The 17,702-nt window shown below is 33.8% G+C and overlaps 1 protein-coding gene across 11 annotated transcripts in view; it reads right to left on the reverse strand.

The window, feature by feature from the left end:
• The window catches only part of DZIP3 (DAZ interacting zinc finger protein 3), an 85,503-nt gene that overhangs the window by 24,923 nt on the left and 42,878 nt on the right, over positions 1–17,702 (reverse strand). For 6 of the 11 annotated variants that reach the window (XM_072811774.1, XM_072811775.1, XM_072811777.1 and 3 more), the window contains 9 exons: positions 14,045–14,121; positions 11,785–12,402; positions 9,980–10,012; positions 8,905–9,074; positions 8,103–8,147; positions 4,210–4,235; positions 1,774–1,939; positions 351–440; positions 49–176 (listed from right to left, as the gene is read on the reverse strand). In XM_072811774.1, coding sequence (XP_072667875.1) covers positions 49–176; positions 351–440; positions 1,774–1,939; positions 4,210–4,235; positions 8,103–8,147; positions 8,905–9,074; positions 9,980–10,012; positions 11,785–12,402; positions 14,045–14,121 — 1,353 coding nt within the window. The remainder of the gene's footprint in view (positions 1–48; positions 177–350; positions 441–1,773; positions 1,940–4,209; positions 4,236–8,102; positions 8,148–8,904; positions 9,075–9,979; positions 10,013–11,784; positions 12,403–14,044; positions 14,122–17,702) is intronic. The other 5 variants (XM_072811782.1, XM_072811783.1, XM_072811781.1 and 2 more) reach the window with 4 other exon arrangements.

Consider the following 17,702-nt stretch of genomic DNA (forward strand, 5'->3'; position numbering starts at 1 on the left):
TTATGGAGCAAATCCAGAATTTCCTGTTATCAACAGATTTGCACTTACTTGGAAACCTTATTGATTCCAAAAGCCACTTGTTGGTTCAGAGATGCAATGATTTTGTCTTTCTTCTTAATCTGCATTTGGTTTTCTTGCCACCGAAAAGTCACTGTTTTCAATTGTCTTTTGAAATCCTGATCAATGAAAAATAGTACTTCACAGTTAATTCTGTTCAAGTCACCATAGTCTTGAAAGAAAAAATGGGTTCTTCAAAAAAAGAAACTACTATTAGTAGTTTAAATTGTAGTATTAAATTGAACATTTCAATACCCCTGACTTGCTTCAGATAGAATGGCAAAAGTACTTACTTCACACTGATAGTGTAATTTATAAAGCTGTCGTTGCCGAGCAAGCTTTTCCTTCTCAGTTTCTCCATATTCTGCTTTGCTGGTTGAGCCCTAATGAGCGAATGGAATATGCATGCCTTATTTTCCTCTAAAAAAATCCCACTACTTCTTTAAAGGGGATTTAAAGTTGTCATCTAACTCCTACTCATGCAAACATCACTTCTCTGATTGGTGCAGATAAACCCACCTCTCCCCAATTACAGCATTCACTAAACAATCCCACGGTTACTGGTCTTCTGCTGCTATTACTGGAGAACATTACCTGCATGCCTACCATATTTTTAAGCCTTTTTCAGTATTGCTTTCATTGTTGTTAAAAGCATTATGAGGTAGGCACTTATTATTCCCACTTTAGAGATAATAAAACTGAGTTAAGTAACTTACCCAAGGTTTACACAGAAAGTGGAGAAGCCTGAATTCTAACTCAGGCAGTGGTAAGTGTCCAAACAATTATTACTCAGTACCACCTTAGTTTAATATTCAACTGCTCCACTGGATCATAAATACTATGATCACAAAGACCATGTTTTAGCATAGCTCTTGACAAAAAGTGCTAAACGTTTTTCGAATAAATGAGGGTGTAAACATTTTCCAAACCAAAGGCCTCATATTTAAACTTCAGACATTCAAAGCTAAGACTGCCATTTCAGTTAAAATATACATATTCTATTACAATTAGAAAGGGAAAAGATGACCATTATCAGCCAGGGAATCATTTTTACTAACTGTACCCTTAGACAATCAATATTCCTACATACTGTGGAACAGGATATCATTAAATTACATTAGTATAGAATTCTACATTTAAATCAAGTGATTTTAACAGAAAAGTCATATGCTTTATCTGACTTAGTGTTCTGCTGAGCACTTAAATCATATTCCCCTGTACCTTCACATATAGGTACATCATTCCCAGCAGTGACTGCTAGTAAGAAAGGAAACAAAGGAAAAAAAAAAAACTGTTGTACATTGTTAATATTTTTGTAGACATTTCATGCTTACAACCAGTTTTTTAAAAAAAATGAAGTAGCTTTGTTTTAGTAAACTATTTTTCTCAAAATTGTCAATGAAATGAAGACAAGTTTTTTCCCCCTTGTGATATCTGAAAACCTTTCGCAAGGAATGCATCTGTAATCAACATTGCCCAAGAGTTAAAGCCAGGAAATGGTTTGAGGGTTAACGTGAAAAGTTTTGGCTCCTAAGGTTCTTTTCCTCCTCCATTTATCCCTGTCCCTCCCCCGTTCTGTTTTTACTTGTTCCTCACAAACACAGAAACACAGTACAGACACTAGGCTAACATGCTATTCAGAGTCATGGAGAAAACAAAGGTTAACAACTGTTTCTGGAAGGAAGGCTGGGCTGTACTCTCTCTGATCAGGCTTACCTGCTCTATCATGTCCAGAATATGCAATTCATCCAGGCTATAGAACTTGTCTTCAGTTGCAGAATCCTCTTGGATATCACTTGCATCATCTTTCATAAATCCACTGACTGGGTATAGATTGGCTTGCTCTTTCTTCAACTGCTCTTCCTTTTCTATCATATTTGGGCTACAGTGGTGACATAATCAATGTAATCTTTTATAATGGTTGAGTGTTTTTCATCTAAGCCACTGCTTCCTAAATTAATATTTTATTGATCTCATGAAGTATTCTGCATCAGAAGGGTTCATGGCCAAAGAAAGTTTAGACAGTGCTCATATTGTGTATTTCTCATTACAATTCATAATGAATTTATTTAGCATTTGAGCTATTACTCAATTAAGATATGTACTCTGTTCATTCTAGTGTTACCAAGAATTATGAGATCATGGGAGTTCATTAAAATCAGTTACTTTTAGAGAAACAATACTTTGGGAAATATTGAGAACCATTTCCAGTTATGCTATATTATTTTATCATTATAGCATTCTCAATAAGTAGGTTGACTTTATCAATTTAATTGCTTTAGGTCCAGTGTACATTTAGATAGAGGGCTACATACAGCAACATAGAGTAGATTTAAATATGGAGGTTTCTTTGGTAACAGGACTTAAAGAAACTGCAGTGCTATTACATGGATTTCAGTAACTAGAAACTACTAAAAAAAAAAAAGGAATGAAAATACTACAAATACAATGACAGCTAATTTTATACCTATATCTAAAATTTAGATGTATGTTACTATCCTTTCAAGTTGTCCTACTATTTATAGCTATAAATTTCCTTCTTAATCTCATTAAATGGTAACAAGAAATAGTACTTTTACTTGTAACATGATATAAATGACTTGATTAGTGAATAGAAAGAAAATAGATAATTTTAGGATGATTACTTCTTTTAGGCACTTGAGACCTAGAAAACAATGGCCTCTAATGCTTGTAGAGTAACTTGTAAAACAATATAAAATAGTCTTAGGTATCACTGAGGTATTCTAGAATGACTCACATTTTGAGAAACGTTTGGAAAGTTCAATGAAATCAATTGCTTGTGTAGGCCACTGGATTCCAAACCCAATTAATTTTCCAAATTATCTGAAGAGCTTTTCTAAAACTATTATTTTTGCAGGTCCCCTGAGAACTGCAAATATATAGATCAATTTGTAATTTTGAAAACATCCAGATAATTCCTAAATTTTAAAATTTTAACAATAGCAGTGTGACAATACAGGAAAACGTTCGTATCAGTAAGAAATGAAAACTATAGCATGTAGAGGTAAAATAAAATTTGGCATTAAAAACACTTGAACAAAATGTTGAGGGAAGAATGAAGCAAATGTGGAAAAACAGTGTAATTATTGAATTGGGATGACAGGTACATATACTAGTGTAAATGTATATTCTTTTCTTTTGTGCATATTTGAAAATTCTCATATGAGAAAAAAGCTCCCTGGGTAATTAGATGATCATCCAGATTTGGGTCTATATTTTAGGTAACATAAGCAAAATGATTGATAGCACTGTTTCACTCTTCAGTAAGTTATTTTTAAGGCATCTAGACATGGCTTGAAAAGAGCAAAAAACAAAAAAACTATTGCTCTAGTATTGTTTTGCTCAACTTGCTGCCAGAGAACATGAAAACTCAGATGATGAACCATTTACTTACCATATAGATCACACCATTATCAATAAGAACATATCAACTACAAGTGATGACTTTATGGTTAAAATATGTTCTTGCTACCATTTTAAAGATATCTTAATAATTTATGTCTTCACAGTGAATTCTCTAAAGTTATGGACTTTCAATTAACAAACTTTTTGGTGGGTATAATGAATCTCTTCATTACTGTCTCCCCTACTTCCACCCTCTACTGCACTGTCCTCAATCATATGGTTGTACAATCCAGTGATCTTCAGACATTAATACGTTTCCAGTAAAGGTTCAAAATTCATGGTTAACAACCGGGGATTAAAAACAGCAACAATAACAACAAGCTGTGGATTAAACAAACCAACTCAAAACAAACTCTTTTGTAAAAGGTCATTAGGACAAACAATGATCTGTTCTCTAAGGTTAAATCGTACTTAAATTTAGATTTGGCTAACCACAACCCAGATGACATTTTAAAAGATTTTATGCTGGAACCAAATTAGTCTTTGAATAAAAAAGCAATTAGTATTGGGTGATTCTTGAGTGCCTTATATAAAAATGGTGAGAGATTCTATTCTCCCAAAGTAAATGATAATTTAACTTTTTGTCATTCTATTAAAAAGTGTCAAGTTATTACAAGGAACTGTACTTTCTTCTTTTAGAACACCTTCCAAGGTAAGGCTGTGTCATACTGGCAAAGCACACTTTGAAAATAGTAATAAAAATTTAAAAATTAAATAAATACTTACACTTGTTCTTCTTTTGATTCCTTATTCTGAAAAACAGCATCAAGAATTAGTAATCTATATCAACTATGTCAGTACAGCATAGTGATGTGACTGTATTTAGATCAGTGTTTCTCAAACTCCTTTTTACCACAAGCAAAATAAACACATTTTACATCATGATGTAAATGCACTTATATATAAATCTTTATACATAATATAAAACTGAAATTTAAGTTCCACTACATAAACTTTACCCATATTATATGTGTTACAGACTGCACTTCTGTGCCCTTCCTAAATTCATATGCTGAAACCTTAAACCTCAGTGTGATGGTAACTGGAGGTAGGGACACTGGAAAGTAATTGTTTAGATGATGCCATGAAGTCCTCATGATGGAATTAGCAGCCTTATAGGACGAGACCAGAGTTAGATCTCTTGCTCTGTGTGTTCTCTCTCTCTCCCCACACCATGTAATGATACAGCAAAATTTAGCCATCTGATAAGAGGGCCCTCAGCAGACACCAAATCTCCTGACACCTTGATCTTGGACTTCCCAGCCTCTAGAACTGTGAAAAATAAATGTTTGTTGCTTAAAACACTCAGTCCACGGCAGTTTGTTATATCTCTGCCTGAAGAGACTATGTGATGAATTCTGAAGCTTTTTTTATTCCTATTAATTCTATTCATTTTATAAAATGGTAGTTGTGACCCACTAAATTAATTTTGCAACCTACCACTGAGTCATGAAACAAAAATTATCAAGATATTGGAAATAAATATTGGGGCCGAGTTTGCACCTACTGGTAATCTTTGGCCAGGGAATGTGTAATTCTCCTTCATGGAATACTATACTAACTACAAGGGTTCTTGAAAATCTACACATAAGGTAAAAGCAGACGGATATATTAAGAAATCTTACAGAAAAAGAAGTGTTAGGGAGATCACAATTAGAAAGAAATGTTAAAAATAAAACCCTAAATTTTAAATTCATTAAAGTAAAATTATAAAGGCAACATACTACATAAAGATAATAGCAATAACACTCAACATATGCTAATTAAGAGGATTAATTACTCTTATACATTACCCTTCTGTTAAGAGTATTATTTACTCTTTACTTTTACACGAATTAGAGTATTAACTTCTACTACCACCTTTTATTTATAAGAAACTTCAGGGTCTTCTTCCCCATAGATTCCAAGATGTACTTACAAATTTGTTTTGCCTCACTGTCTGTACACTAAGAGAATTTTTGCATCTCAGTGTCTGATCAGTGTCCAGTACCAATTTGATTCTACAATTTAGAATTATCAACTCCTACCTTGATTCCAGTGTACCTGAATAACTGAATGGAAAGACATTTGGTTGTTCAGAATGAACATCTAGTATAGTTGAATAGTTTCTGAAACTTTCTAGCTCTTCCCATGACAACTTTTGGTCAACACGTGCATCAGCCTGTTTTACATGCATCTCAGTAACTTCCCGTCTGTAGAGAGCACATCCAATTTGAAGGGCTAGATTTATTTCCTGCCATGTTTCTTTCTTTTCCAAAGGCTTCATCACAAAGCCTTCTATTCTTCTGCCATCTGCTTTACCTCCCCCTTTTCTATTCTTAACCCTTAATTCCCCGGGGGGGGGGGGGGGGGAGTGGGAAGGAGGATCTAATTAACTCCTAAAAGAGTTATTTATAATTTAGAAGCTAAATACTAAATTCCTAACTGAAGAAAGTGTTAACTACAAAGTCTCTCTACATACTAGTTACAAGTTATCTGTACTGACCCCTCTATTTGCTACACAATTTTTACATTTTTTTTATCATATTCTTCCAGAGTCTCTGAGAGATCTTCTTAGGATTTCAACTAATTTAGGCAGAGATATTGCAAAATAAGAGAAGACAGAACTTCACTTATAGGGACTTTGTTGTTATTCTGTATAACACAAGCTAATTTCTGTATGCTAGAATTTTTCATGAAGGAAAGTCCTGATTAGAAAATGTGATTGTGATTAGCTTTTTATAACTGGTTGTTTACACTATAACTAGACAATACTTTGTACCTACAATAACAAATGTATATTATATTAGTAGGACCACTATATATAGAAGTCATATGCAAAAATTTCAGCATTTTTAGGGTCTATCCTTTAGAATTTAGATTAAAAAATGTAAGATCTCTCTTCTAATGTCCAAATCTCATTTTGATATAATTATCTTCAGAGTATCTCAACTTCTAATAAAATAAATTAGAAAAAAACTTAGGTTATAAATAAGAAAAAACTTCTTGACATTTAATAAGACATTTTCAATATTACTACCATGTGAAATTTTGAGCTGTGTTTACATTTATTTCCAGTTGCGTTTATTCCTGTTTAATTACAACTTGTCATAAAAGTGGGACTTTCTAATTAAAATTGAGAATTTGGGTAACCATATTTTAATTTTTTGGAAGAGACAAACTATATACCTTTGGAAACAAGATTTGTGGCCTGACAGCTGTGGATTTACTTGGCCAGTTTTATGTAGTATTAGACCTAGGATTTACTAAAATTACTAAAATATTTTGCAAAAATTAAAAATTATCAGTGAAACTAATGGACCAGGTTGTGTTTTATCATACAAGAATTGCCTAAAAGTAAGTCATCTTATTCATGTCTTTTAAAAACATGATTTTCAAAATAACTTTTGAATGAAATAAATTTTAATAAATGATGGTTATGATAAATATGAAAATGGTATTGATATTTCATTGATCATAGTATAAATAACCTTTATTTTGTTCTTCACCTAAGTGTTTGGTAACTTTCCCTTGTGTTTTCATTTATGATTAAAATTTGTGTATACTTTCAAAAGATGAAATAAAATGGATTTACCAGATTGTAGTTGGGCAAAGAGTCTCACTGAATTTGTAATATAATCTACAGAGTACATCTAGATTTTAAGTATATGCTTCAGGCCAGAAAATAACACCTTTTTTCCTCCCCACCATAAGGTTTGCAAAGCCTAGTGGTTAGCTATATGCTTGATTAAAAAAAACTCAAGTCCAAATCCATAGGAATCTACAAACATCAAGAGTGAACCAAAATGTAAATGAACTTTGGTGGACTATGTTATGTCAATGTAGTTAATCAATTACAACAAATGTACCACTCTGCTGGGGGATACTGATAATGGGAGAAGCTATTCATGTGTGGAGGCCAAAGATATATGGAAAACCTCTGCACCTTCCCCTCAATTTTGCTCTGAACAAAAACAAAATTGCTCCAGAAATATAGTCTTAGTTAAAAAAAAATTAAGTAAAAAAAAAAAAAATTAAGTCAAAACAAGACTCAACTTTCCTTTGTAATTTTCTAAGCAATTAAAAGACTTTTTGCTAAAGCTGCTACTGACAGTAATAATAAGTTGTTTATTTTGTAACAGGCAAAACAAAGAAAAGGCATGAATGAAGCTTCTTGAATTTCTAACATTTTTGTACATTACTGCATTGTTGGCAGAGTCTTAGACACAAAGGAGAAAATCAAGATTTCTTGAGGTTTTGAAAAATGCTTCTGAATAGATCACTAGAAATATGATGGGAAGCTGTTTTTAAAACACTGAGTAGGCATTTTTTAAATGAAAGTAGTATGCAGAAATCAGTGAAATTTCCAAATAACTATTTCAGTTTCTTGTTTGTCTATTTAAATGTATAATTATGATTTAGGTAAGTAAAGTAAGACACACTGTGAGTTTGAATCATTCAGGATCTAACCTACATAGACTTCTCTATAACCACATATTCAATGAACCTATTGACATTTTAAGTCATTTATGCTCTAGTCTACTTGAACTAATTTTAAGTTCTAACGGTGAATCCATGTATTAAATCTAAGTGCTCATAATTAGACATCCCTCTATTATAATGTTAATACAGTCACTTACCTTTTTATTCTTAGTCTTTTTCTTTTTCTTTGGTTTACTCTTAACCTGACAAGAAATAAATTAACATACAATTCAAACTGCACAAGAAGTTTTTTGCAAAATAAATTTCCTCTAACCACTGAAATCTTCTATCTTCTAATATTAAACATCACATTTGCTTCTTCCTAGATTCCACAGAAAATTTTCATTTTCACTTTGATTTTAACCTGTCTTCCACTCTTGAGAAATCTTTGATCTATAAAGGAATAACCTGTAATATCAATGAATAGGCTACAGAAAAAAGTTTACAGATCCCCATCTGCCCATGTGCATGCATGAGCAACAAAGGAGGGACTTCTAAAAAGAATCAACATATTCAAGTTCATAAAATGAAAAATTAAGCCTGGGAGTAATTTAGTGGCCATATAATGACCGTTATATAAACCATTAAATAAAAGATCCATCCTGTAAAATTTTAATTCTACCCATGTGCAAACAGCATTGAAATATCCCTGTTTTCTTCTCTCTTCTTCTATTCCCCATTATGCTTTCTTCTACTTTCTATTAACTTCCCACTTTCCAACCACTCAGGATGAAAAAATATGTTCAGAAATCTAGCATAGTGCCTGGCACATACCAAGTGTTCAGTAAATGCTGGAAAAAATAAAAGGCTAAGGCAGGAAAGACTTTGGAAGAAGTACTGGGGAAAGCTCTGTGTAAACACTATGACAATAAGATTATATGGGATGCTGTAAGTAGAGCACATGCAACAAACTAAAGGCCCTGATTAAATTCTAATTTAAATATTAATGAGAGCTTATACTTCCTGGAGATCTTTAATAGATTCTGTTGAAGATTCACTAGGTATTGATGCTCCATCTTTACTCATTTCTGCTAACTGTATTTCAGGGTTTGATTTCACATTTATATTGTATTCCATGAGGGGTGGACTTAGTTCTTCTTCCTCATTCTGTAACTCTTCTAGTTCAATACCTAAGCGTTAAAAACAAAACACTCAAAATCGAGATACATACAGTTTTAGCCTCTTATCACTACTATAAACAACCCCCCCCTCCGACCCTTTGCCCCATAAAAACATCATCCCAGGAAATGAAACAGAAGACATCTTATTCTGTTCCCTCACTAGATGAAAATGAAATGCCCATTTATCAATGACCAAACAGGTACAGATACTACCCTAGAACCAATCAGTACAAACCCAAATGCTAAGATACTTTACTGTTATCTTAAATAGACTCTAAATATTAGATATTCTAGAACTTAAGGCAACTCTAAATACTAAGTTTTTGAGGATTCTGACATTGCCCTATTAATACTGTAACTAGTATAATTTTAGAATAATGAACATTTTTTTCTCACTTAAATATTTTTATTGCTCAAGTATAATTTTACTCCAAAAAAAAACCAATAGTGTTTTCTTATGTATAATTTTACTTGCACAATATGAATTACATTTAAAAAACCCACAAGAACACAAAAATATAAATCAAAGTAATTACCACCTGGCAAAAAAGAGTATATAGTTTAACTGGAGAAGTTAACCAGATAAAAGCTACATAAGCTAAAGAGTGGCATATACAGGTAGAGGAAGCAGGGAGACACTTCTGCCTGATGAAATATCCAGTGTATTAAAAAGTCAACAAACTAAACTATGCTTGGGTAAATCCTGGAGCATGTACACTAAGACCAAAGCAGAGTACAAAGGCTCATACTACATTCAGCTAACCAAGAGTAATTTGACCACATGATTTTCCAAGTTTATAACAAATATTTATAGTTTATTACAGTTACACTGATCACGTAAAATGCCTGTAAGTATCCCCTAGCCGTCCCAAGTTGAAAGGTCACCTAGGTATTTTGTTTTTAAACATACTTACGTTGACTGCCAGTTATTGATTGTAGAGCAATTCCTATGACACATAAAGAAAAAACCTTAAGCTGTATAATTGCAAAGGCAACCAAAAAATACCTGACTGGGACTAAGAAAAGGAAGAAGATTTTTATGTTGCATCAATTAATTTTATAACTAACTATAAAATCAACCAGCTTCACTCATGATCCAGTTTAAACAAGGCATAATCTTTAGATTATAACATAAAGGTTATAAACTCATGTTTAGGGAAGAAAAAAAATTTTGAAAGCTCCTAATAGATAAAGCACATTCTTATAATTTAAAAAGTCTAAGGTCATGAAATAGTAATAGTGAGTTATGAAGCAAGCCTCCATTGAAAGTTGGAGCATTTTTAGCAATATGAATTATCCTGATCAGCCTCCCTTTCTCTTGTTCATAAATATTTATTAAACTACAATACATCAGGCTGTATGAGGTTCTAGATATTGAATGGTGAAGAAATAAGACAACCTTTACAGTGATTTAGTGGGAACAGTGGATACTAACCAAACAAATGAAAACAGCTACTGTAGTAACTACTAGGAAAGCCTCTATTAAAGGGACTTGAACCTTTTTGGTCTACCCAAGAACTGTTTGAAATGCTTTGTATTTATTTAGTGCTCAAAAACCTCCCAAATATTACCTTTATTCTCATTTGTTATTAAAAATCTTAAATTTAAAAAAAGAGTCTCTTAGGTCAAAGATTCTTGCATGACTTTCTTATATCATCAGTCAGCATTCTCTTCTTTTATGCTCAAAGAAAGCTCTCAAAGGTTTAGCAGAAAAACACAATGGTATCCCAGAACCTCAGTAAAAGGACTATTACTGGGCAGTAGCAAATCTCCGAAGAAAATCTGTATCAGTTCAACAATTACCAGAAATTTGGTAAGTTCAACAGCTACATACCATCAGTGTGGTCATCAGTTGCTCACTAGGTAGCACAACTAATAACTGGGACCAGGAAAAATCACCCAGAATAGCTCAGTAAGGGGTTCAGTGATGCTGACATGCCTTGAACTCCACTCCCCATGAGGACAACTGAGAAGCTATCCAGGAATGCAGGAGAGAAGGTCTGAAGTCTTTCCCATATCAAGAAACAATGTCTGAGAATGGCTACTGCTGACCTTGTACTTGCCTAAACATTATTTGATTTTTTAAATTACCCATGGGTGCGGCCAATGGATAGCTGCCAAACTTTTAAACTAAATGTCATGGTTCTACTGGAAAGGAGAAAACATATACTCATGGTATCTAAAAGGGTATCCTTGAAATACACAGTACCTGTATTCCATGCTTTTCCTTAATTTTATAGTAGTGATAAAACTCCTTTAACTTAAAAATCTTCAATTCCTTTCTGAAAACAGAAACTTCTCAACATGACAAGAGAAATCCTCTTGAATATATTCTCCGTTAACTTTCCCCCACTTTGAGCTCAATAAGGCAAAACTTTTTAGTTCTCTGCATTACAATTATTTTTATGTTTCTATAGCTTTGTTCTTGTTTCCTTCTGAAATATCCTTCTCCCATCTTCTTCACTGGGCTAACTTTTACATGTCATTTAAGAATTCCTTAGATATTATACTCTCCAAAAAGCTTTTTTGGAATCTCTTAGAGTAGGATTTCCCATGGCATCCTGGAATAACTCTAGCACTATGATTTTTATTAGTTTCTTGATGAGTCTATCCTCCCAAGAATGTGAGCTCACTGAATCTCCTGCTCTTAGCACTGTGTGTGGCACATGACAGACACTCAGTGAAGGTTTACCAGCTGAAGTAAGTAATTATTTTGTACCTTGTTGATAGCAGGATAACATCCTCTGGATGATTTCTGGTACTGGAATGCCTAGGTAGATGGAGAGTTGATGGTAATCAAGGGAGATATTCTCAATGGGATTCTCCTTCACTTTCTCAATATCCTCTTGCTTCATCCCAAGGCGCAGAAGAATATCTGAAACTTTTTTCCAAATTGAATTGAATTGTGACTCAGTGAGACCATTCATCAAAATCTCACTAAGGAGGATATCCCTGTATTTGCACAGCCTCAGGATGTCTGCAGACTTAGAGAGATCAGAAGATGATGGTTCCATATTCCAGCCTTTTTTGGGTGCAGGGAATACATTCAAATGTTTTATGAGAGCTAAGAGGAGGTACAAGTCAAATTGTTTGGACTGTGGTAGCTCCTTGTTTGGGGGATAAAGCAGATGCCATGCTCCACCCAAAGGGTGATTGGTCCAAAGATGGTTGTAGTAGGGTTCCAGCACATTCTTGTGTATAAGAAGCTCTTTTTTCAAAAGAGGGGGTGGCATAGCCTCATCAAATATTTGCCGGACAATGTCAGTACCAGAAATGATAATTATATGAAGCAGATGATAGAAATAATTATAATCAAGTTTGAAGATAGGCATTTCATCTGAAAATGAATTTTGAGAAGTCAAAACATTCCACATTAATGCTCTTTCTCTATGTGGTCTCTTGTATTACATCCTAAGCTCCTGTAGGAAAGGGACTATTCCAAGAGAATGAAGTATGATATAATGCTTTGCCACAGCCAGTGCTCAATAAGCATGCTGTTGTCTACCTGTCAAAAAAAATCCCAACAAAAACTAGATATTCCCAAGCAGAAGTAATCACAAAGACTAATCACCACAGAAGCCTTTCAACCATCCAGGGTTTTGTTCAAGTAAATGAGCTTTGGCAACCAAATGGCACTAAAGTATTGGGCCTTTGAAAATTCCGAAGACTGCCAAGAATGGTAACTGCCAGTGTTTAATTATATTTTGTTTAAGTAACTATATTTTATCTTAATCAGCACTGTCCAGTAGAACTTTCTGTGATAAAAATGTTTTAGATTTGGTGTGCTAGCCACTGAATACCAGAAATGCTGCTTTTCTAACAAAGGAACTGAATTTGAATATCTCATTTGTATTATTTTAAATAGCTGCATATAGCAAATGGCTACCATATTAGACAATACAGAATTATATCAAAAACATAAAGTGACCTAATGCCTTAATATTCAAAGTGTAGTTCACGGGCCAGCACTGGCATCCCTATGGGAGAACCTCTTAGAAATGCAGAATCTTAGCATCCCTCTTGTCCCATGCAACCCAGAGGTACTAAATTGGCATCTATGTTTTAACAAAATCACCAGGTGACTTAAACATATATTAAAGTTTGAGACACACTGACCTGATGACCTTATCCTATCAAAAAATAATTAAGTTTATTATTAAGATATTTCACCAATGAAATGGCATAAAGCATGAGAATGAACTACTTGGTATTTTTCTGGTTTTAACAGCGCCTCTAAAGGAGGAGAGTAGACTGAGGTGATTTAGAAATATGAACTTGATATATGATGGTATATTTTTTGTATGACTATCCAAACATGTATTATCATAAGAGGCAGCTTTATTATTTTATCCTTCATGATTCTAAGTTTCAAGAAATTTTTAAAACTAATATTCTTGTTTGATATGCTTGATGTATACTGTGGAGGCAAGCAAGGTAAATGACCCAAGGAGCTTTCTCTTGGTCACCAATAACGAAGCTGGCTGGGATCAAGGACATTCATTTCCCCCAGCAGAAGCACTGCAACCAAACCATTCTTCCACGGGACTAGGAACCTTTAAAGTGTCTAAGTGCTAAGTAGCTGGCATTTCTTAGCATACTTCTAAACAGCTGGCACCTAAGTTTAAACTACTTGGCCTTGAGCCCAAAATTTTCATGCCTTCTATTTAGCTCTATTAACAGGGAATGCAACAGGAGAGGAGATGTTGGTAGGGAGTCCAATCTCATTGTGTAGTCACAGCAATACACACCAGACTTAGCAAACTTCTCTACAGAATGCCAAGGTAATGTAAGACTGAAATACCTGCTGATTTCTGTCCATGAATTCTAGCCTACACTAAGTGATGCTTATTTGGTGTAAACCCCAAGCCCACTGAATGACAAACATAAACACATGGTTGTTAATGGCATGATAATGTATAGAGCAAGTCTAAACTTTTAATACTCTTTTCAAGAGGAGACATAGAAGAATAAAACAGTACCTTTTGTACTAAATTTTAAACTGATCTTCGGTCTTATATCAGTATCAGTGATTTTTAGAGACATCAACTTTTTATAACTGCAAGTAAAAAAAAATTAAGTTACAGTTAATACCAAAGTCAGTCAAGCTTTCTGGCATCAGCATGGCTAAGTAAATGAGCATTTTCTTCTCCTCCTCCTGGAAAAACTTAAAGGAGAAAAGGGAATGAACAAACAAAACCTATCAATAATGACAACTACTGTCATTTTCATTGGAATTATGAGACAAACAGAACTTCTAGGTTTCACACCAAAAAAAACCAAAAACCAAAAACAAATCACACAACTAGCTTATCTGTAAAAAGGCTGTGTGGCAGCAGAAACGCTAAAAAAAACCTCAGCAAATCTATAACTCCTCCCAGGTCTCCCTCCAGCATAAGGTCTTCTTACCAATCACTATACCAAGAAAATTCAACTCATTCAATGACTAGTGTTGAAAGGAAAGAGAAAAGAAGAAAAGAAGAAAAGAAGAAAAGAAAGAAAGAAAGAAAGAAAGAAAGAAAGAAAGAAAGAAAGAAAGAAAGAAAGAAAGAAAGAAAGAAAGAAAGAAAGAGGGAGGGAGGGAGGGAGGGAGGGAGGGAGGGAGGGGCAGCAACAAAGAAACCAGCATGAGAGCAATACAAATAACTAGAAAAATGAGGTTAAAAGTAACAAAATTTATTTAATAGACATAACACCAAGTAAAAGTTTCCAAAAACATGAAAAACTTGAGACTTAGCACTGAGATGAACTCTCCTACAGAAAACAAAACAAAACAAAAATGGGACAATGGGACCACAGAACGTTTGTTTAATGAGGAGAGAGATTTTGGTGGTGTGTCAACTGTTTAATATCCAGCACCATGACACTGCCAATCATTCACTACACAGGAAACATCTAAAACTCTAACAGTATGAAGTACTGGTGAAGATACTGAATACAAGGAATTTTGGTCGTGGGAGTGTAAATTGATGAGGATGTGGGGAAAATGAGTAAGGAAGTCAAAGGATACAAACTGGGGATCCAATTCCAGTGTACAGTACAGTGACTATAGTTAACAATACTTGAAAGTTGCTAAGAAAATAGATCCCTTTTTTTTTTTTTTAGACTTTATTGTTTTATCCTAGGGAGAGAGTGTGTGCCTTTGAGCAGGGGAAGGAACAGAGAGAGAGAAAGAGAAAATCTCCAGCAGACTCCATGCTCAGCACAGAGCCCAATGTAGGCCTTATTCTCACAACCAAGATCACCACCTCAGCTGAAACTAAGAACCTGACACTCAACTAACTGGAGTCACCCAGGCACCCTAGAAAGTAGATTTTAAAAGTTCTCATCACACACACACATGCACACACAACATGTGTGAAAAATGTTAACACATCCATCATCTCACACAGTTAACTAACCTTACTGTGATAATCATTTCACAATATATATCAAATCATCACTTTGTACAACTTAAACTTACATAATGTTCTATGTCAGTTACATCTTTAAAAAGCTAGGAAATGGGCACCTGGGTGGCTCAGTCAGTTAAACATCCGACTCTTGATTTTAGCTCAGGTCATTACCTCAGAGTTCTGAAATCAAGTCCTGTGTTGGGCTCTGCACTCAGCAAGAAGCCTGCTTGAGATTCTCTCCCTCAGCCTCTCCTTCCCACTTGTGCAGATGCACACTCCTTCTCAAATACGTAAGTCTTAAAAACTTTTTTAAGATATAGGAAAAAAACCAGCAGCAATATGGAAAAAAATAAATAGATCATGACCAACTGTTATTTATCCTGGGAAAGCAAGGTTGATTTAGCATTTCAAAATAAATTATTATAATTCAGTATATTAACAGCTTGAAGAATAAGAAGAAAACCATATGATAACCTCTATGCATGCAGAGAAGCATTAATTCAATACCCATTCATGATAAAATTTTCAGAAAACTAGGAAAACAAAAGAATTTCTCCTACCTAAAAAAGGTCAACTATAATCTATAGCTAACAACAAACTAATTGGAGAAAAAGTGAAGTCTTGTCCCTAAGAAAAGACAATGATGTCTACTCTTACCGCTTGCATTTAATATTGTACCAGAGGACCTAGCCAGTGCAGGTGTGAAGGAAAGTAAACACAAACTATACAAATGGAAAAAAGAAATAAAGTTGTCTTTAGCCACAGATGATACATGATTATCCGTAGAAAACCTCACAGAATATACAAAGTGATGTTAGAATCATTAAATACCAAGTTACAGGATACATGTTCAGTATATATAAATCAGTTCTATATAACAAATAACTGGAAATGAAAATTTTAAAAATATCATTTGCAACAACATAAAAAAACAAATAGGGACAGTCTGACAAAATATTCACAAGACTGTACAGAGAAAATTACACAATGTTCCTGTGAGACATCAAAGAAGATATAATTAAGTGAAATTATAGCTCATGTTCGTGGATGGGAAGCCTCAATATTGTTAAGATGCAAATCATTCCCAATTTGATCTACAGATTCAACATAATCCCAATCAAAATCCCAGCAAAAAGTTTGGAAAATTTTATAAGGTGTTTCTTAGATTCATTACAAAACAGCAAAGGATCTAGAACAGAAAAAAATGATTTTGAGAAATAAGAAAAAAGTTGAACTCACACAACCTAACTTCTTGAGACAGTACAAAGCGATAGTAATGAGACAGTGTGGTATTGGCAAATGGACAGATAAGTGAATGGAAGATAAACGTGAGCTCAGAAAGACCATATACAGAGTCTATAGATTATATATATGTATACAGATGTGACAGACTGAACCTTGACCCTTATGTAACACTGTATGCAGAAATTAACTAGAAATGGATTATAAATCTAAATTTAAAACCGAAAACTTTCAAAACAGAAAAAACATGGAGAAAAATCTTTGTGATTTGGGAGTAGAAAAAAAATGCTCTTAAAACATAAAAAGCATTAAGCATGAAAGATATATAAGACTTCACTGACATGAATAATTTCTGCTTTTTGAAAGATACGTTTTAGAAAATAAAAAGACATGCCATGGCCTGGGATAAAATATTTTTAAAATTCGTATTAGATAAAGAATTGTACCTGGAATACATAAAGAAATCTTTTTTTTTAAAAAAAAGATTTTATTTATTTATTCATGAGACACAGGGAGAGAAAGAGAGGCAGAGACACAACACAGGCAGAGGGAGAAGCCAGCTCCATGCAGGGAGCCTCACATGGGACTCGATCCCTGGTCTCCAGGATCAGGCCCTGGGCTGAAGGCGGCACTAAACCACTGAAGCTGCCCTACACAAAGAAATCTTATAACTCAAAATAAGCAAACAATTCAGGGAAAAAAATGGGCAACATATTAGAATAGATAATTCATCAAAGAAGATATATGAGTGGCAAATAAACACATGAAAAGATATTCAACTTCATTAATCATTAGGCAAATACAAATTAAAATCACAATAATATACCATTAACACCTGCAGAGAAACTAGAACTCTCCCATACTGCCACCAAGAATAATAAAATGTTCAACTTTTTTCTTATTTCTCAAAACCATTTTTTCTGTTGTAGATCCTTTGCTGTTTTATAATGAATCTAAGAAACACCTTATAAAATTTTCCAAACTTATTGCTGGGATTTTGATT

The sequence above is a fragment of the Canis lupus genome, chromosome 35, assembly GCF_048164855.1.
Source record: "Canis lupus baileyi chromosome 35, mCanLup2.hap1, whole genome shotgun sequence".
Taxonomy (NCBI): Eukaryota; Metazoa; Chordata; class Mammalia; order Carnivora; family Canidae; genus Canis; species Canis lupus.